A 21,693-nucleotide genomic window follows, 5' to 3' on the forward strand; every position below is an offset into this window, starting at 1 on the left:
CAAATAAACTTTATGGCTGAGGATCTAGCACAACGTCTGCGTTTAAAAAGAGAAGAGTCATACTTAAACGTTACCACTGTAGGAAATAGTGAATCGGTAGTACGACATAAGGTCCACACATCGATACATTCTAGGATCAATGCTCATAGTTTTGGATCTGATTTTTGGGTCTTAAAATCGATTTCGACATACCAACCAGACCATGAGGTGAACTGTGCGCAATGGAGTATACCAGCAAACATTGAGTTGGCAGACCCTCGCTTTTATAAGCCTGCAAAGGTGGACCTGCTAATTGGCGCAGAAATATTTTTCGAACTTTTAAGCGTAGGCCAAATAAAGTTAGGTTCCCACCACCCATCAATTCAGAAAACTTTACTGGGGTGGATTGTTTCTGGGAAGTACACTCAGCAAGAGTTGAATAATGCTCAAGTTTGTAGCGTCACTGTTAACGATGATATCGGTTCTCTCGACTCTCTAGTTGAACGATTTTGGAATTTGGAACAAGTCACAGAGAGTTCGAAGGCTGTCTATACAGCTGAACAAGTTGCTTGTGAGCAACACTTCAAGGAGACGGTAAAAAGACTTGCCTCGGGTCGGTTTGAGGTAAAGCTACCATTTAAAATGAATTCGAATGTGCTAGGGCTGTCTTTCGAAACAGCAAAGCGCAGATTTCTTGCGTTGGAGCGCAAACTTAACCGTGACGCCAGTTTGCATGATATGTACCAAGAATTCATGAGAGAGTATCTTACCCTTGGTCATACATATGTCATTGCTTTCGATACCTCCTCCAGGACACCATTACTACATTCCGCATCAATGTGTCCTGAGACCTGAAAGTAGCACCACGAAGTTGAGAGTTGTGTTCGACGCGTCAAGTAAGACGTCAACTTCGGTCTCGTTAAATGAGACGTTAATGGTGGGACCAACTATTCAGAGGGATAGTTTCGATTAAAGAAGTATGCTTTAACAGCTGACATCTCAAAAATGTATCGGCAAGTTGTCGTCGCCGAAGATGATCGGGACTTCCAACTTATTTTGTGGAGAGAGAAAGGCACAGACCAACTTCAAACTTATCGGCTAAACACTGTTACTTATGGAACAGCATCAGCTCCTTTTTTGGCGATTCGTTGTCTAATTGAATTATCAAAGATCTATTCGGAATCACACCCGATTGCATCTCAGGTTATCGCAAGTGATTTCTATGTTGACGACATGATCACAGGAGCTGATAGTTTAGAAGAGTTAAAAATTATTCGTAGAGAAGTAACTGAGGTTTTGAAATATGGGGGCTTCGATCTGGCCAAATGGGCCACCAATCATTCCAGCCTTCTGGCAGATACAGGGCCGGAAAAGTCTCTGACGCTTGACCATTCTACATCCGTCAAAACTCTTGGTATGAAATGGGATCCGCGAAGTGATGTGTTTCATTATAGCCTAGATAAGTCATTTGATTCATTACCACCAACAAAGCGTAACATTTTGTCTGTCACAGCTCGCCTATTTGATCCCTTAGGATTACTGTGTCCTTTAATAACTAAGGCCAAGATTTTGTTGCAAGAACTATGGCGACAAAAATTGGATTGGGATGAATCGGTCCCTATGAGTCTGCTTACCAGTTGGAACAAGTTTAAGCAGAATTTGCTGGAATTAAACAAGATCTCAATACCTCGATACATCTGTCTGCCAGCATATGAATCTGTTCAAATCCACGGTTTCGCTGATGCTTCAAGTGAAGCTTATGGCTGTTGTATATATGTCCGCACAAGTGTTGGGACAAAAAGTTTATCTAGGTTGTTAAGCGCCAAATCGCGAGTGTCGCCTCTCAAGACGAAATCCATTCCAAGGCTCGAGCTATGTGCAGCGCACCTGCTTGTAAAGCTCTGGGCTCAGTTAGCCCCATTGCTTGACTCTTTGGAGATTGAAAGCATTAATTTTTGGTCAGATTCTCAAGTCACACTTTATTGGCTTAAAAGGGATCCATCCACACTCGCAACGTTCGTCGCAAACAGAGTTTCTGAAATCCAAGAGCTATCAGAAAATGCAGTTTGGCGTCATGTTCCTACAACTGAGAATCCAGCTGACTTAGTGTCGCGTGGAACAGATGTGGACGGCTTGAAATGTTCTCTGTGGGAAAATGGGCCAGATTTTTTACTACGCAGTTACATCGAGTGGCCCCACCTTCACCAGATTGATGTTTCTTTGGAATTGAAGCTGTCAGAGAACAAGAAAAGTGCTACAGTGCATTCCGTTGCGACAAGTGAACCAAACGTTTTCCTTGGTCTTATAGAAAGATGTTCGTCATTCGACAAATTACTCCGCATTATGGCATATGTACATCGTTTTACTAAAAAGAAAAAGGATCTATGCGAATCGGTAATTTCCGCAAGGGAATTAAGATTGTCATTCCTAAGGCTTGTGCAAATAGTTCAAGGACTTGAGTTAGGGTCGGAATTTTTAAAGTTGGAGAAATCGCAAGTATGGGCCCCACAGTTTCAACGCTTAAATCCCTTCATACACACATTCGAGCTAGATGGGGTGGCATTTCGATTAATTCGTGTTGGAGGCAGACTGTTGAATGCATCAATCCCGTATGATGCCAAATTTCCCTTAATGCTCTCTCAAAAATAACAATTCGTTAAGTTGTTCCTTCACAATTTACACCACAGGCATTATCATGCAGGCGCTAAAGTGATGGTCTCGCTTTTGAGGCAGCAGATTTGGCTAATTAATGCTCGAGAGGCGTGCACAAAAATTGTTCGAGACTGCGTCCACTGTTTTCGTTATAAGCCTGTACTTCTTGGCCAAATAATGGGCAATTTGCCAGCCGATCGGGTTAGACAAGCTCGTCCTTTCTTGATTTGTGGGGTAGATTTCTGCGGTCCATTTTATGTCTCGTTAAAACTCCGAGGAAAACCTCCAATCAAGACCTATGTGGCTGTTTTCGTGTGTTTTTCGTCAAAGGCTGTTCACCTGGAACTCGTTGTCGATCTTTCTACTGACAGTTTTTTATCTGTATTTAAAAGGTTCGTCGGACGGAGGGGTCTTCCGGAGAAAATATACAGCGACAACGCGACCAACTTCGTGGGAGCGAGCAAAGTCCTGGAGGAGCTGCAAACAGCGTTTCGTCGGAACCAAGGCCAGCTGACATCATACGCGGCGCAGAGAGGCGTCGAGTGGTGTTTCGTTCCTCCGAGGTCACCACACTTCGGCGGACTGTGGGAAGCAGCAGTCAAGGCAGCCAAGCATCGGTTGCTCCGAGGAGTCGGCAATGCCAGACTCACAGCAGACGAGCTCAGCACGCATCTGGTCGAAGTCGAGGCGCTGCTCAACTCGCGTCCAATCGCGTCGCCTGGCAACGACCCCAACGATGGAGAGGCACTAACTCCAGGGCATCTTTTGATCGGCCAGCCTCTTCTTACGCTGCCGCCAGAATCCAGCACAGACGGAGTATGCAGAAAGGCCAGCTTCGAGTATTTGAAGCGGTGGCGAATGCTGTCTGCACTCAAGCAGCAGTTTTGGCAAACCTGGTCCAAGGACTACCTGGCCAGCCTGCAGCAGCGCAGCAAGTGGTGCACAGTAGGCACCAATTTGGAAGTCGGCAGCTTGGTCCTCGTACACGAGGACAATCTACCTCCTCAACGGTGGTTAACAGGACGCGTCGTGGCGACATCACTCGGCGAAGACAAGCGAGTGAGGGTGGCCGACATAAAAACCAAAGGAGGCGTAATTAGGCGAGCAATTCATAAATTGGCGTTGCTGCCAATTAGCAACGAAAATGTTAAAGTGCCGGAAGCCTTCAACGGGGCCGGAATGTTGGAGCAGTCAAATTTGGAATAATAAATTATAAATACATAATTATAAGTAAAGAGAAAAAACTGAAGTAGAGAAAAATTGAAGTCCAATGAAGTTCTTGTACTCTAAGCCTAGCTCGTAAATTAAATTACTCTTACTGTTGCTCTGATAATGATAAGCTTGTAACGTCGTCAGAATTTGGCACTGCTCGTGTGAGTGAGTCGTTGATAATCTCTCGTCTACGTTGGCTGCGCCCGCGCAATAAATTGCATTGATTTCGAATTGTCTTTGCGTCTTCTTTCGTGACGGAAAATCCCCAGCTAGGCTGCTACACCGCAAGTCAAAATTTAAATCATTTTCAATTCCGTGAAAACCCTCACGGATTGTCCAAGTATTATGACCACAATCAGTACTATGCGTTGATTCATGAAGGGCAACAACATATACAACCAGTACATAGAAATATCATACAAAGGTGGCACATAAAAATGCCTTATCGACACGGGATCCACAATAAATATGATCAATAAAAATATATTTCGTCTTCCTATTCAAAATACTAAATGTGACGTTTTGACATCAAATGGTCCTATCACGTTGAACAACTTGATTATGTTACCCAGCAATAGTATTTTTAAAACAAATTAACCATTTTATGTACAGAGTTTTTCAAATAACTTCGAAAAAAACACAGTAACCCTTTTTGATAAAATATACAAATTAATTACTTCAAAATAAGAAAAATTCAGCTCAGGAATCAATAAAAAAAGATTTTGTATTGTTTCGGTCAGATTACTTGAATCAGGAGGAAACTTTAAAATTAAAAAGTTTATTAAATAATTTCAAAAATCTTCAATATGAAGAAGGAGATAAACTAACATTTACAAATACCATTAAACATGTACTAAACACAATAATAATAACTCCCCAATTTAATCAAAACAGTAGGGGAGAGTGGGGCATTGTCGTCACTTTTTTTTCAATTGCCAAATTTGTTGATAAAATAATTTATTTTTATCATGTAATATACATGGTTGGATTCGGAAAAGATCTGGCTATAAAATGCAGTAAGTATTTTGGACATCCTCTCATTTGTTTATTAATACGAAACTGTTATCTGAAAGAAGACAAAATTGGAAAATTGAAAAATCGTGGGGCAAAGTCGTCACCCCCCTGGGGCAAAGTCGTCACATAGAATAATGAATGCAAATATAGGTACCCATGTGCACAAAACTATTTCAACTTGTCAAAAACACATTTATTGATATTCATACATATAAAAAAGTGGAACACTATATTTTTTGCAAAAATTTGACACATTCAGATCTAAGTGCAGGATAAAAAGCAAAAATCTGAATTTCTTAAAGATTTTTCTTTGGGCGACCTCTTTTTTTAGAATTTTATTTTTGTTTGAAGAACATTTTGAAGAAATTATATTTTATATTTAATACTTTACATAAACAATCACAAAACAATAATAAATTGATACGAGTTTGTTTTTCAGTCTGAGATAATACAGTGACGACTTTGCCCCACCCATTGAGTGACGACAATGCCCCACGCGACATTTTTTGATAAAAACATGAATAACAAATCGAAACTCGAATCAGCTGTTACACAACCTACTTTCTCGTGTTTGCCAAACATTTCTCAACAATAATAACTTACCTTTATACTTCTTTGATCGAAAATTTACTTGGAAGAAAAATAGTTCTGCGCCGGAGAAAAATTACTTTTGAGGCTCCGAAACACTTTCTGATGAATAAATAATTATACATAACCTATAATTCTACCAAACTCCGTCGGTAATGTAGGAATAGTGCAATACACTTACGCTAAAAAAATTGGGTTGGTAGCCCTTATATTTTTTAAAATAATAGCGAGTGACGACACTGCCCCACTGACGACATTACCCCACTCTCCCCTACTTGCTCAAGCGCATGAAATTGAAGTCGAAAACCAAGTGCAGGAAATGCTTAATAAGTTATTAATTAGGGAAAGTAATTCACCATACCATAGTCCTGCCTGGGTCGTTCCCAAAAAAAACGGATGCCTCTGTTAAAATTAAGTATAGAGTAGTAGTTGATTATAGGAAACTAAATGAAATAACGATTCCTGACAGATATCCAATATCGAACATGGACGAAATCCTTGGTAAGCTAGGAAAATGCCAATACTTTACAAATATCGATTTGGCAAAGGGATTTCATCAAATAGAAATGGACCCAGAAACAATATCTAAAACAAGAAAGGAAGCTAGCTTCGGCAACCTGAAGCTTACATACCCTTGCAGTCATCAAATATGTTGATAAAAATGCATAAGGGCTAAACAACATTGAAACTATGACGATTTTTTTTTTTAATTTTCCATATTTTCGACTATTGTTCGTATGGCAGCTATATGATATAGTTGTCCGATTTTGATGAAATTTAATATGCAATTCAAGAGCAGTTAGAAAACTCAATATTCCAAACATTTTGCTAGTCTGATGAAAAACAACGATGTTCTAATTTTATTTCCCGCTAGATTCTCGATTCAAGGGTTATAAAAAAAATCCATGTTATAATTTTTTTCATTATTTATATATTAGGTTGTTTGGTAATGGCATAACGGTTTCTATATTGATTTTTGACGACGATTTTAACATAGTTAGCATTGTCCGATTTAAGTGCTATATGTACCGTTGTCTTTGATGATTTTCTGTTATTTTGATGGTAACTTGTATATGCCTCTCCTAAAGAATTCCTTGTCCCTACTGGCAAAAAACTCGGCGATTCGATTTTCACAATCCTCCCTTAAACTCAATTTTTGTCCACCGAAAAAATTTTGCATGGCCAAAAACAGATGGTAATCGCTTGGGGCAATGTCCGGACTATAAGGTGGATGCCAAGCTCCCGTAGTTTGTGACGCGTCACCAAAGATGTATGGGGCCTGGCGTTGCCATTATGGAACACAACGCCCTTACGATTCACCATGGCTGGCCGCTTCTGTTCAAGTGCAATCTACAATCGCTCCAGTTGTTCACAGTAGAGGTCAGAATCAATGGTTTGGCCATAGGGCAACACTTTATAATGGATAATACCTCTGATATCCCACCATACACTCAGCAACACATTCTCCGCCGTCAGTCCTGGCTTTGCCAACGTTTGAGACGACTCATCGTGCTTCGACCAGGATCTTTTACGCTTTATGTTGTCATATGTGATCCATTCTTCATCACCAGAGACTAACCAATCCAGAAATGAGTCGAGTTTATTACGGTGCTACAAAGATTCGCAGATTGATACACGGTCGAAAAGGTTTTTCTTTGGGATAACTCATAAGGCACCCATACATCGAGATTTGTTGTTACATTTTTCGACTTTAAATGCCTATGGACGGTTTCCGTGCTTAGTTGCAGCTCCTCTGCGATGGTTCTAATAGTCACATGACGATCTCGATCCACTATTTCCATGATTTTATCCGTATCAACGGTCACTGGTCGTCCGGAAGGCTTGGGTGTTTCAGCGGTTTGAATCGAAAGTTTGTTATCTCCTAAGACAGCAATAATATGTCTGTGAGATTCCGCAGCAGTTTTTCCCTGTGCGAAATAAAATTTCAAAATTGCCCGAATTTCTGCGTTTGTAAACTCCATTTCAATCGATTGTAATTTTAAGGTGGAAGCTCATGTAAACAAATTATATGTCATTTTAAAGGTGATGCCAATAACTTTCAAACAATATACAGCATTGCCAGATACGATTATATTTGACTTCACAAGCGAAGCTCGAAATTAGAATGTAAAAACCAGTATGTCATTACTAAATAACCTAATATAATATATAAAAAAAAAAAAATTTCTTAATCTTTTAAACACCAAACGAAATTTTAAATAAAACTGTCGCCCTCTGGTGGCGAAACAGAGTTTGCCGGGCTTACTAGTTATTTGTAATTATATCTTAGCTCAGTCTTCATCTATCTCTCGTCGCGTGCAGACGTGAACCTTCCATCCAAAATCGAAATTTTTTGGCACTCTGTTAAAGTTTGCGAGTACATACCAAGCTCCATGAGATGCAAGTCTTGCCAACTCCTCGGTCACACAACCAAAAAATGCATAAACATCCCACTTTGCTCCGAATGTGCCCTACCACACTGTTCCCCTAACAAATGCACGAAAATCTGCTGTGCCAATTGCTCTGGCGAACATTCGGCCTTTTTCCGACAATGCCCGAAGTACCAAGAACAAAATATACTCAAAATAAAAACAGTCAGAAAATGTGTGAGGCCAAAACAATATTCAAAACAACAACACATAACTCGGTTAATACCGCCTCATACTCTTCCGTAGCCAAAACTTCACAAACGAAAACAAAAATGACAAAATCAAAATGGCTTCCACCGTTGAAGCCCCGAAAAAAACCCCTTTCCCTTCCTCTTCTCCTTTTCCTTCCCCGATTCTCCAGTCCCCTATCACCACAATCCCTCAACAGCCAAAATAACAAGTACAACTTATCTTCTGCATCACATGCACTCTTACAAGAAATCCACGCTGAACATCAATTTCACACAATATTAATTTAAATGATTCATAGTTTCGTCAATCCAAAACTAATCCAAATAACATCCACTCTCTCTTCCCACTTATGGCCATTACACTCGTACAATGGAACATGAATGGTTATTTTAACAATTACCACGAATTACACATATTAATGCCAACCTAACGAATATTGCTTACCCCAAGCAATTTATTGGATATTTTTATAACTTTAGCTCTAATACCTATGCCAAACACGGTGTTAGCATACTCACAAGCCCTTACCAATCAACAGCAATACCTGCTCTTTAGGAATTGAAATCCTAGCCCAACCCAAAATCTGCATTTTTAATACATATATACCTCCATCTCAATTAGTAGCTGCCAACAAAATTCTTCAAATAGTAGATCTCTCAAGCAAGCCTATTCTATATGTGGGCGATTTTAATGCTTGGAGTCCATTGTGGGGATCATCTTGGCACAACTCTAGAGGGCTTCAAATAGAAGAAGTCATAAACAAATCATCTTTAATTCTCCTCAATGACGGCTCCGCTACCCATCATTCCACTCACAACTCTTTCACGGCTATCGATCTAACATTAGCCTCCGCATCGTTGCTCCCCTTCGGTGAGTGGTAAGTAAAAGACTCTCTATACGGAAGCGATCACTATCCTTTAAAGACAAAGATTCAATTTCGAACTAATTCCATAAACATACTGCCATCCCCTAAATTCAAAATTGATAAAGCAAATTGGGATCTGAATCGCGCCCAATGCAAAGTTAACTTTAATTTCCCTGTAACATACGACCTTAGTCTGTTTGCCGCCAAAATAATAAAAGGAATCGAAGCCTCAGCTAATGTAGCAATTCCAGAAACCAAACCCTCCCTACATCCGAGAAATATTCCTTGGTGGAGCAAAACTCTGCAAGATCTAAGGCAAGCAAAACAATCTCTTTGGCACGCCAACAAACAAACTCAGAGCACCGCTGCCCTAATTTATTACAGAAAAGCTAATGCTCTTTTTAAATACATTTCGAAAAAAGCAAAACGGAAATCCTTTGAAAGATTTACATACCTCCAATATGACCCCTCTATCATCTACTAAGAAAACTTGGCCTGACCTTAATCGCTTAATAGGTAATTTCCCAAATAACCTCAGGACAATCAAATACAACAACGAAGATCTCCATCACTCCGCAGACATTTTCGATGCATTTGGAAACTTTTGGTCGGATTACTCTAAGGACGACAAATTCTCCCACCAATACAAGACCCGTAGACAAAAAATTCTTTTTCGAGAATACATACCCACCAATTTGCCGACCGCTTTTAAAGACCTTGACTCCAATTTTACTCTTAGTGAGCTTGAATATGCCCTTCAGTATGCAAAAAGGGAAAACACCCCGTATAGACCGAATTTCATACTCAATGCTCAAACAGTGACCCACCGAAGCTAAATACCGCATATTAGAAATATTCAACGCTATGCTCGCTAGGGGTACCTACCCTCATGTGTGGAAATCTGCTACAATTATTCCTATCTTAAAACCTATCAAGCCAACACACGAAATAACATAATTTAGACCCATTTCTTTACTCCCATGTTTAAGCAAGACCCTAGAAAAAATGTTAGCCAAAAGGTTAATGTGATTTATTACTAAACAAAAACTTATCAGCCGCCACCAAACAGCTTTTAAACAACAGCATAGCACTCTTGATTCCCTTCTGCATCCATTACGCATCGGATGCCCTTTCAACCAAAAATCATGTTACCGTATTGGCAACTGATTTTGAAAGGGCTTTCGATCTTTCCCGGTGGAGGGTAGGTCAAAAGACCTTTAACTTAGCGAAGGCTTTCATGATTAACCGCTCTATTCGAGTAAGAGTTAACCACACTCTGTCTAAATTCTATATTCTCCACAATGGCATCCCACAAGGATCGCCCCTCTCTGTGGTATTATTGTTCATGATCGCCTTCCAGTCCTTAAATAACATAATATTAAGACACAAGCAAACTAAACTGTCAATTTATGCAGACGATGCCATATTTTTTAGCAAATGTAAGAATACTAAAAATGTCCTTAATGAAATCCAAATCTTGGGTAACACCTCCGGTGCGGTTTTTCATATTTGTAAAAAACAGCACTGTACATACCCACCATTATCGTTCTATAACATAGATATGGAACGAGTTTCTTCTCTTAAAATACTTGGCCTGACAATTGATAAACGACTCCCATTTAAACAACACTGTAGCGAACTTGAGATTAAACTTATTAATAGACTTAACATTATTAAATTCTTAACATCTAAGCGATCTCTCATCCACCGGACCACACTAATACAAGCGACAAGAGCTTTGTTGCTGTCCACAATTGATAACGGCCTCCCCATCTACGGCTGGTGCGCGCCATCCAACTTAAGCAAAATCTTACCCCCTTACCATGCTGCAGTCAGGCGCAGCATTGGCGCATTCCCAACTACCCTAAGTAAATGCATCCTTGCCGAAGCAGGATTACCGGATATTAAAGACAGAGTTGCGCAAACTACCTTCAAATTAATTCCAAAACTTATGTGCTCATAAAACTCCATTCTGCTGAAGGACTACGAAGTGGCCTTAAAACACCGTAAAAAGTTTAAAGTCCAATCCACGATACGAAGATGTATAACCTTTATAAAGAAACACAGCATAGGATCGTCTATCATTGAAACAAAGTCATTCCATCCCCTCCGTGGAAATTACACTCCTCCGCCATTGACACTACACTCCAAAATTTCCAAAAATCAAGGACTCCAATCACAACGTTTAAGCAGCTATTGTATTTGAAGAAGTTACCCATAAATACTCCGATAGGAAATGGCTTTACACCGATGGTTCAAAGTCCGGCGCCACAACGCCCTTTGCAGTAGTTAACCTAAACGGATTAACTGTCTCATGGGGTCAACTACCTCACCTCAGTTATTACTGCGGAAGCAGTAGCTATTATAAAGGCAATAAGATTTGCTCTCGAACTTAAAGTAACTATACAATCTGCAGTGATAGTCTGTCCACCCTGCAAGGAGTACGAAAATTCTGCAATAATAATAACCTTTTATCTGAAATTCATCACCTCTGCAACAAAAACAAAGCCAAAATTAACTATTATGGGTCCCGGCTCATATAGGAATAATTGGGAACGAGTTGGCCGACAAAGCAGCAAAGCCGGACGGGCTCCGTGCCATACAATCATGCCTGGAGTACAACAGGACATCTGGAAAAACGTCAAAAACATTTTGCTAAATGTCGAATTGGAAGACTGGTCGTCGATTAACCACTGCAGTGGTATAAACTATTTAACCCTGACAAGAAAGACATCAAGGTCCATGCTTCGATCAACCGAAGGGAATGTGCCATTCTTACTCGATTAAAAACCGGACATACTAATCTCACACATAAGCACATCCTTAATGGGGAAGGTCGGCCAAACTGCCCTAACTGCGGAGAAGAACTTTCCGTTAAGCATCTGCTGGATACCTGCCGACACTACCAAAACATTAGAGCTAACCCATTCGGTCTTACCCCGCCATCAAATCTATTAACTGACCTTACTGCTACCAACTCCGATCTATTATTATCTTTTTTACGGTTACGCAGACGTGTCAAAAATTTCCCTGAAGACGGTTGCCGAGGAGCAGCCGAAATATATTGGTTTAAAAACTTAAATTGTGTTTTTAATTCACCTAGACCTTGAGCCGGCAAAAACACCAAATATTCAATTGGAAAGGTCGCTAACACCCACAAATTTTTTACGGTTATGTAAAATTTCACATCAAATTTAAACACCCCTATTAATTATCTTATATCACTTCCCATCAAATGAAAATTACAAATACAAATGTAACAAAATTTCTTTTAAATCTATTAACTGACCTAAAAGCTACCAACTCCAAATTATTATTATTAACTTTCTCACGGATCAATTGTCGAGTCGATGACCACAGTAGCAGTCATCACAACACTATAGTAACAAGTTTTGTATATACTTGCAGAGGGTTTACTTCAATTTACATCATTTACTTCAAATTTGCGCTGTTTTGTTTTATAATCTGTTTTCATCTAGACGACAACTACATAATACCTCGTACAAGCCCCCTCCTTATTTGCGAAGAACTCGATCATCCACTTTTCACAAGCCTATTTCCGGGCTTTATGGTAAATTCGATAAAAAGCAAATGTGGATGCGATAAAATGTGTGGTCTGGCGTTGTCCTGGTGGAACACTAAACCCTTCCTGTTGGGCAATTCTGGGCGCTTCTTAGTAGCTTGTTAGTAGTAGATGGTAGAATGAAGCGTGGCCATATTGGAGCAGATCATAGTGGATGACTCCCCTCCAATCCCACCAAACACAAAGAAAACACTTTCTGGCCGTCAATTCCGGGCTCGGCCTTTGTTCGAGTTGATTCCTCGGCCTTCGACCACTAACGTTTTCGCTTGATATTGTCGTACGTAATCAATTTACGTCGAATTTCTGCGTTGTTCTCTCCATGATTAATCCATGTTTACACGTCTATAACTGTTAAACGCATTATCCTAATCGTGCATAGCGTCGTTTTGTAGTTTGTAGTATTGTCAGATAAAAGCTTTGTAACGCTTTGTACATACCCGCAAAATTATAAAGAGAAAAATGCGGAAGGGAGATATATAAATAAATCAAGACAGGTAAGCCTGTCTGTTTATAGATAACCAAATATCTCAGTTATAATAAAAGGGTGATAAATGTTCCCTTTCCGGCAACAGGTTGCGTATTTTATAAAAAAAAAAACGTCACTTGCGTATTTTACTTTGCTTTAGCTCTGGTTTTACCGTGGACCGCACTTGTACACAATTTCTAAAATTCGGAAGAATTAAAGACCTCTTTTAAAGTTTAAAACCGTATTGTATTTCTACAAGCCCTCCTTAATTTCAGATTTGACTCTTTTGAACAGGGGTCCTGCAGATGGCTTCGAGGATCGGTAGTTGGCAGTTCTTGCCCCTTGGTTTGCACTTTTATGCATAGCATCCTGTTTGGTCCAGCCCAAACAACTTAAATAGCATCCCTTTTTGTTTTCTTAACATCATAACTAAAAACTATTGTAACTGCCCTGCGAGGCAAACTCTCTTAAATTCGCTTGCCCTGCGAGGCAATTCTCTTAACCATCGCTTGTTCTTTGCTTATCATTTATCATCTCGCACTTCTTCGTTAAGCTCATGCAGCTGCATTGCATCGGCATTGCCAAAAATAGTCTTTATCAGTCGTCGCTAAGTCGTTGTTAGCTAACAGTCGTTAATAGTTGTCGTCGTTATCAAGATCGTTGCTAGATCGTTGCATTTAACGCTCAAACCAATTCGGGTTTGTCTGCGCATAATTTCGTATTATTTTGTCGCCGCCCTTGTGCCGCTAAATAAACTCTATTGTACTTAATAAACATAAGTGAAATAATTGAAATAAAACTTGTTATAATTTCCCTTCGATCTAATCAAATACACCTTATAAAACCCAAATAAAATCTTTGTGTTATCTTGCCAAAAAATAGTTAGTGAAAAAGCTCGCTAACTCAACATTTTGGAGGCCCCGGCGAGATAATCACAAACATTCGAAGTGAATTAATTATAAATTAATACAAGTCTTGCAACTTGTAATTCGGTGTAATTCGGAGGTCGTTGGCCGAGTGACATTTTGCCCTCTGTGCAAGTCGCGCTTGCGGTATTATCGCGTGTTCTTTTTCTCCTTTTGTGCTACGTTCGTTTGGTTCTATACAGGGTGTCTTGCCTTAAGTGAAACATGTCGGTTGAAGACAAAACCCTTTCGCCACAAACTCAAGCCACCTTTTTTAAGCTTAAAGCCGAATCAATTTGGCAACGTGCTGAAACAATAAATAAGCAATTAACAGTGGAAATGCTTAGAGGCATGTGTGACAATGATCTTAGTGTGCGAGAAGACCTTGTGAACAAACTAAGTGATTGTTTTTGCCTGGCTCATGACAACTTAGAAAAGGAAGACTATAATGAAATCGGTAGCCCATTACGCGATAATTTCGAAGAGCTTATAGCCACCCTTAAAGTTCGCATCCGTGCAGAAATTCGTAAACGCAATTCGACTGTGCCTTTATCTTCAACATTTCGCGCGGAAGATCCATTTTCGTCCCATTCGATTTTCGTAACTCAAAAATCTCGATTGCCGGATCTTAAACTTCCAACATTTAGTGGCGGCTACACACAATGGGCCGATTTTCATGCCATGTTTTCGACGATCATCGACAAGGATCCTGGACTCTCGAATATCGAAAAACTGCAGCACCTGCGCTCCTGCCTCAAGGATGCGGCCCTCGACACCATAAAATCACTGGAAATCTCTGACAGCAACTACCGTATCGCTCTTGAATTATTAAATAACAGATTTAATAATAAACGCATTGTTTTTCAGGCACATGTTGCACAAATCTTTGGCCTAAAGACGATCGAAGCTGGGTCAGTTGGCAAGTTGAGAGAACTTTCTGATAGGCTTATCAGTCACATGCGGGCTCTTCAGGCATTAGGCGATCAAGAGCAAATTGCAAATTGCTTCATTGTTCAAGCCTTGGTGCAAAAGCTGGATCCACCTACCCAAGCCAAGTGGGAGGAGTCGTGCTCGGTTGATAAAATACCATCGTGGGAGGAGTTTTCGAAGTTCCTGGAGAGACGTTGCCAGACTTTAGAGAATGTGGAGCTTGCCATGGCTACCCATTCATCCAGCCACTCATCTGGAAGGCAAAATCGTTCGAACAAGGCCCTACTAGCTACCAGTCCATCACGATGCCGATTCTGCAGCGATAGTGGCCACTCCATATATACATGCACGAGATTTGGAAATCTTTCCCCAGCACTAAGGCTGAAGGAAGTGAAGAAGATGTCCCTGTGCATAAATTGCCTTAAAGACGGGCATCAATTGCGCTCGTGCAATTCTAGCGGCTGCAGGAAATGTGGATCCAAGCATCACACATTGCTTCATTTGGGAGACGCACCATTTTCAACGTCGTCTGCAATGCTACCGCCAACTCAGCCTGCGCCGGCCCCAGCTAATATAGCTCAAGGTTCTTCCAATCAGTACTCACTCGCTTGCACGCTGCCCTCTGACTCAGCTTCTTCCTCTTTCGAAGGACCTCAACTTTGCAACTTTGTGCTCTGGGCAACTGCTAATGTTTTTATTAAAAACAGAGCTGGTAGTCCAATACCTTGTCGTGCCATACTCGACTCAGGTTCGCAAGTTCACATTGTAACATCTAGATTCGTACACCTTCTTCAGCTCAAAAGGATTAAATCTGCTGCTGCTGTATCTGGTCTTGGAGATTCTAGCTTCAAAACTACAGGATATGCTGTCCAGCTGAATTTATCATCCAACTCTACCAACTACTCTGCAAGTATTGAAGCCGTGGTTGCATCCTCCATTGTCAACGACCAGCCTGACTTCAATTTCGACTCATCGCCATGGAATATCCCATCGAATCTACCATTGGCTGACCCGGAATTCAACAAATCGAAGAGAATTGACCTTCTCATAGGAGGAAGTTTGTTCTATGATTTGTTATGTATCGGACAAATCAAGCTTGGCCCCCATCTTCCTACTCTGCAGAAAACTCGACTTGGATGGGTTGTCTCTGGTGGCACGGCACAAACTTGCCACACTCTCGTTGCCTCTCAATCTATTTCAGATAAGATGCCAGAGCCTGAAGATGGAATTGATGATCTTCTGCAGCGATTTTGGGAGTTAGAATCCTGTCCTTTGGAAAGCTCGAAATTCACCAAAGAAGAAACGGAATGCGAGGAACATTTCCAAAACACCTTCTTGCGACTACCCACTGGTGAATACGAAGTTCAGCTACCGAAAACCGGAAAAATCGATGGACTTGGAGAGTCATACCAGCAAGCATTTCGCCGTTTTCTCAGCTTGGAGCGGAAACTGGAACGCCGTCCTTATGTCAAGGAACAATACTCGAACTTTATAAAGGAGTATCTGGAACTCAACCATATGTCGCTTGTACCTCCGGATGATAGAATGCACTGCAGATTCTTCCTCCCGCATCATTGCGTCTTTAAGGAAGATAGCACGACCACCAAACTACGTGTCGTATTTGATGGATCAGCAGCTTCATCATCTGGAATTTCGCTGAATGACGTGTTGATGGCAGGACCTACCATACAGGCTAAGCTCTTCAATATTCTAATCCGTTTTCGTACCTTTGCAGTTGCTCTCACTGGAGATATTGGAAAAATGTATCGCTGTGTTCGAATAGCCAAGTCAGACAGCTATTTGCAATGCATTCTTTGGCGCGGTTCTGATCAGGATGACATCAGCATCTACAAGTTGGACACCGTAACATACGGTACCAAACCCGGCGCTTTTCTATCAGTTCGAGCGATGCATCAGTTGGCCATGGATGAGCAGTCGAAGTACCCTGTAGGATCTCAAATCGTCAGACGTGATTTCTATGTTGATGACTTGATCACGGGAGGCAGTTCCATTGAAGAAGTCGAGGAGATTCTTCAGCAAACAAAGGACTTGCTAGCGAAAGGTCACTTCATGCTTCGAAAGTGGTGCTCTAATGTCCCAGTCGTTCTCGAAAATGTTCCAGAAGATGAGAAAGAATCGTTTCTGAAGTTTCATGATGGAAGCGACATAACCAAAACTCTCGGATTGGCTTGGGATCCTGCATCAGATGTCCTTCTTTTCTCGTACTTGCCTACGCATTCCACGACCAAGCCAAACAAACGTTCTGTGCTCTCGACAATATCTCGATTTTATGACCCGCTTGGCCTCATAAGCCCGGTCATAACCAAAGCCAAAATCTTCCTACAGGAGCTTTGGAAGGAGAAGCTACACTGGGATGAAAGCTTGCCCGAATCTTTAAGCTCAACCTGGTCCAGTATATGCCTTCAGTTTCGCAGCGTAGAAAGGACGACATTTCCCAGATACGTACTATTACCAAAGGGATCAATCGAAATCCATGGTTTTTGCGATGCTAGCATGTCTGCCTATGGAGCATGCGTGTATATTGTATCCAGATCTGCTGACAAATCCAATGCTCAACTATTGTGCGCCAAGTCTCGAGTAGCACCCTTAAAAACTCTGTCAATTCCGAAGCTTGAACTGTGCGGAGCGCTTCTGTTGGCCAATCTTCTGAGCGAGCTTCAAAAAATGGATATATTTTCAGGTCCATACTTCTGCTGGTGCGATTCAACCGTAGTCCTAGCTTGGCTGAATAGTGAGTCATCCCGATTCACAACTTTCGTTGCTAACAGAGTAGCATCCATCCAAAGACTGTCTAGCGGAATGGAATGGCGTCACATACCCACTACACTAAATCCTGCTGATATCATATCCAGAGGAGCCTTGCCCATGGAATTGAACGCATCCGATCTCTGGTTTCATGGACCTTCGTTCTTGCTGCTACCGCGATCCAGCTGGCCGCCATCCCCTGCCCAAGAGCAGTGCTTACTGGAGCTGCGCAAGTCAACGTGCTTGGTTTTGACATCACCGATTGATCTGACATCTACGTGCAAGTTTGAAAATTCATTTCCTGCTATGCAGCGAATTTTCGCATACATACACAAATTCTTGTTTCGACTTAGATCACCCACTCTGACTGTTTCAGATTTACAGAATGGTACACGCCTCCTAGTTCGAGCGGTGCAGCGAGCTACCATGTGGGCTGACTTAAAAGCAATTCAGGCCAACCATGTCCTGAAGCCATCGAACTGCTTGTCATCGCTGTCTCCATTTGTTGATGATTTTGGTCTTCTACGAGTCGGAGGTAGACTGTCGAACTCAAGCCTGCCCTTTGACTCTCGACATCCCATGATCCTGCCCAGGAAGCATCCAATTACTTCGGCTATCATCAAGCACTTCCACGAAGAAAGCCTTCACGCAGGACCTCGGACGTTGCTGGCCAGAATCAGACTCCACTATTGGCCCATCGGGGGGAGAAGAACAGTCGCTGCTGTGGTCACCAAGTGCATTCGCTGCTGTCGTGCTCGGCCGCGTACACTTCAGCATGTTATGGCAGACCTGCCAAAGGATCGCGTGGATTCTTGCAAGGCTTTCACTATCACTGGAGTGGACTACTGCGGCCCATTCATGTATAAGCCTGAAGGACGAAAACGCCAGCCGTTGAAATGCTACATATGCATTTTTATATGCTTTGCAACCAAAGCAGTTCACATGGAACTAGTGGCTGATTTATCCACACCAACATTCTTGGCAGCCCTCAGACGCTTCATTGCAACAAGAGGTCGTCCCAAATGCATTTGGTCTGATAATGCTACCAACTTTACTGGAGCCAAGAACGAGCTTGCCGAACTTCGTCGTTTATTCCTAGCTGAGGACCATTTGAAGGCAATCGAGAGCTTCTGTCTAGCTGACTCCATCGAATGGAAATTCATTCCACCCAGATCGCCTCACTTTGGAGGCCTGTGGGAGGCCTCAGTTAAGACAGCCAAGCATCATCTTTATCGGACTATTTCGCAATCCACACTAGGATTTGATGAGTTGCGCACCATCATTTGCATGATCTCAGCCATCATCAACTCTAGACCGCTGCTGCCCCTATCAGAGGATCCAGCAGACCTTGATGTCCTGACTCCGGCACATTTTTTAACTGGCGGTCCTGCTACCAGTTTCTGCGAACCAGATCTCTCTAACCTAAATGTCAACCGACTTGATCGTTGGCAGAAAATGTCTTATTTGCAGGAAACCTTTTGGAAACGCTGGCGTGAAGAATACCTGACGCTCCTTCAGCAGAGATCCAAGTGGCGTTCTCCTCAACCCAGTCTGCAAGTCAACGATGTCGTCCTAATTAAGGATGAAAATCTACCACCACTTAAATGGCCATTAGCTCGTGTGCTAGAGCTGATAAAGGGAAAGGATGAAATCTGTCGAGTCGCTGTCCTGAAGACTGCAACAGGAACCACCAAGAGAGCTGTCGCCAAATTGTGCCCTTTGCCTACGAAGGATGATGTTGAAAGCCCTGGCCTTCCAACGGGGGGAGAATGTTTGGTCCAGCCCAAACAACTTAAATAGCATCCCTTTTTGTTTTCTTAACATCATAACTAAAAACTATTGTAACTGCCCTGCGAGGCAAACTCTCTTAAATTCGCTTGCCCTGCGAGGCAATTCTCTTAACCATCGCTTGTTCTTTGCTTATCATTTATCATCTCGCACTTCTTCGTTAAGCTCATGCAGCTGCATTGCATCGGCATTGCCAAAAATAGTCTTTATCAGTCGTCGCTAAGTCGTTGTTAGCTAACAGTCGTTAATAGTTGTCGTCGTTATCAAGATCGTTGCTAGATCGTTGCATTTAACGCTCAAACCAATTCGGGTTTGTCTGCGCATAATTTCGTATTATTTTGTCGCCGCCCTTGTGCCGCTAAATAAACTCTATTGTACTTAATAAACATAAGTGAAATAATTGAAATAAAACTTGTTATAATTTCCCTTCGATCTAATCAAATACACCTTATAAAACCCAAATAAAATCTTTGTGTTATCTTGCCAAAAAATAGTTAGTGAAAAAGCTCGCTAACTCAACACATCCTTCTGCAAATCTGCAGATCAAATAGTTTAGGTTTATCTGGCGTATGGTATTCTAAGGTAGCACATTTTCAGCTTAAAAACTCAGGTTGCCTAAGTTTTTAGTGTATCTATGTATCTATGGTTAAAGTATGAGTACTCTTCCGAGACTATAGTTCTTGACCGAGTCTTTCTAGTTTTTGGGGGCTTTAAAAACCAATCCGATTCAAGTTTGCTGTGGTTTCAGGCTATGTGCCTTGAATTTCTAAACAAGAAAATGCTATGGTTCCTTTTGACTAATATGCATGAGCTTGTCTTCGGCTCCGCCTTTGGGCAGTCGGAGCAGGAATATTTGTCTTTGTTGCTAACCAAAAAAAAATCAGTACACTTGGCCCTCGCTTAGCACGGGGGTTACGTTCCTAGAAATCCTCGTATTAAGCGAAACATGCATTCAGTACAAAATAGGGGTTACGTTCTCAAAATTCAAAGTTCATAGCAATAAAAATTTTTTATTGTTCATATTTAATATGTTTTTATTAAAGTTTCATACATTGGTTCAAAATAAACCAAAAGTTATTACGTATATGCCTTTAATAAATGCATAACATTTATATTTTCAAAATTAAAAGTTGGTATTAAATTAAAAAAGTTGCTTTATGTAATTAATTAGCAGGTTAAACTTTAAAGAAACTTAAAAATGTTAAAAAATAAGATCATATGTTTCTATCATATCAAATTTGAAATCCATTTGGTGGCGAGTTTGTTTTAACATGTTTTCTTTTTTGGTGTCTCGTTATCAAAAAAAAATCTGTCATTTCATTATCGATATTTTGCAATCGTGTAAGAACGAGGTTTTTAGCGTGTTCAAAGGGGGATGGGAGCAAATTCGTAACCGTGTAAGACCGAGTTCGTGCTAAAAGAGTCCGTGTTAAGCGAGGGACAAGTGTATAAGATAATATTGTGGCAGCGTGTTTAATATTGTGGCAGCGTGTTTGCCCACAATATTCTCCACCTGCACAGCTCTTGCAGGAGGTTTCCACCGTGCTGCTCACGGAAATGTTAGTTGTAACCGCTGCGGGAAGTTGCTGCCCACAACGGCCGGTCACTTGGTAGTTTACTCTGCACTTGTAAAAAGATGCAGAGCACCGATCTAGACCAGGACGTGGCCACGATCAGTGACGATGATGCTGCTGATCCTCTTCCTGTAAACTGGTAGCCGGGTCGTGGCTCCAGCTATTACTCCAACGGTGATTAGAAAAAATAGCACACACGATTTACATAAGATGTCTTTATTCTTCGGCTGTCAGCTCAGAACTAATAAACGTAAGAGAAGGAGAGCTTATTCGTAACCCTAACTCGCACGGATCACAGCCGTCGACGAGCGTCCTTCGTATAACTTCATACGCCGTCCGTCGTCGTGCTCTTATCTTAGATCACCGTTGCATTGTTAACTACTCTTCTTTTTAAAACATGGACGTCCTCGGCCATATCCATGTTAGCAAGGATTTGAGTCACCACTATCGAGGCACTGCTTCGCCGCCTGATAAATCTCTATCTTTATCAATACGCAGAACGCAAAGCAGTTTAACGCTGCTGCAGCTGGCATTTGTGTGCGATTGGAAAAGATTCGTATTATTTACCTTACAAACTAAATATTAATTCTACAATATTCAATAATTTCTTACTAGCTAGTTTTTTTTATCTTAGCCACATTAGGCAGCAAGTTAGCCTTTGTGAAACACCCTTTTGAATCGCCTTTAGCACATAAGTGTATACTATGATTTACAACATTTACTTTTGAAATAGTGAAATCAGATAAGTTA

At 41.3% G+C, this 21,693-nt stretch overlaps 1 protein-coding gene across 1 annotated transcript; it reads left to right on the plus strand.

Moving 5' to 3' along the window:
• The first annotated feature begins 1,212 nt into the window (after positions 1–1,212).
• Positions 1,213–21,086, plus strand: LOC122320359. Its single transcript, XM_043208552.1, has 4 exons — positions 1,213–1,352; positions 3,024–3,723; positions 14,753–19,318; positions 21,006–21,086. The coding sequence occupies exons 1-4, from the start codon at positions 1,213–1,215 to the stop codon at positions 21,084–21,086; spliced, it is 5,487 nt and encodes a 1,828-aa protein (XP_043064487.1).
• Positions 21,087–21,693: the final 607 nt, after the last annotated feature.

Source organism: Drosophila ficusphila, unplaced genomic scaffold (genome assembly GCF_018152265.1).
Source record: "Drosophila ficusphila isolate 14025-0441.05 unplaced genomic scaffold, ASM1815226v1 contig_470, whole genome shotgun sequence".
Taxonomy (NCBI): Eukaryota; Metazoa; Arthropoda; class Insecta; order Diptera; family Drosophilidae; genus Drosophila; species Drosophila ficusphila.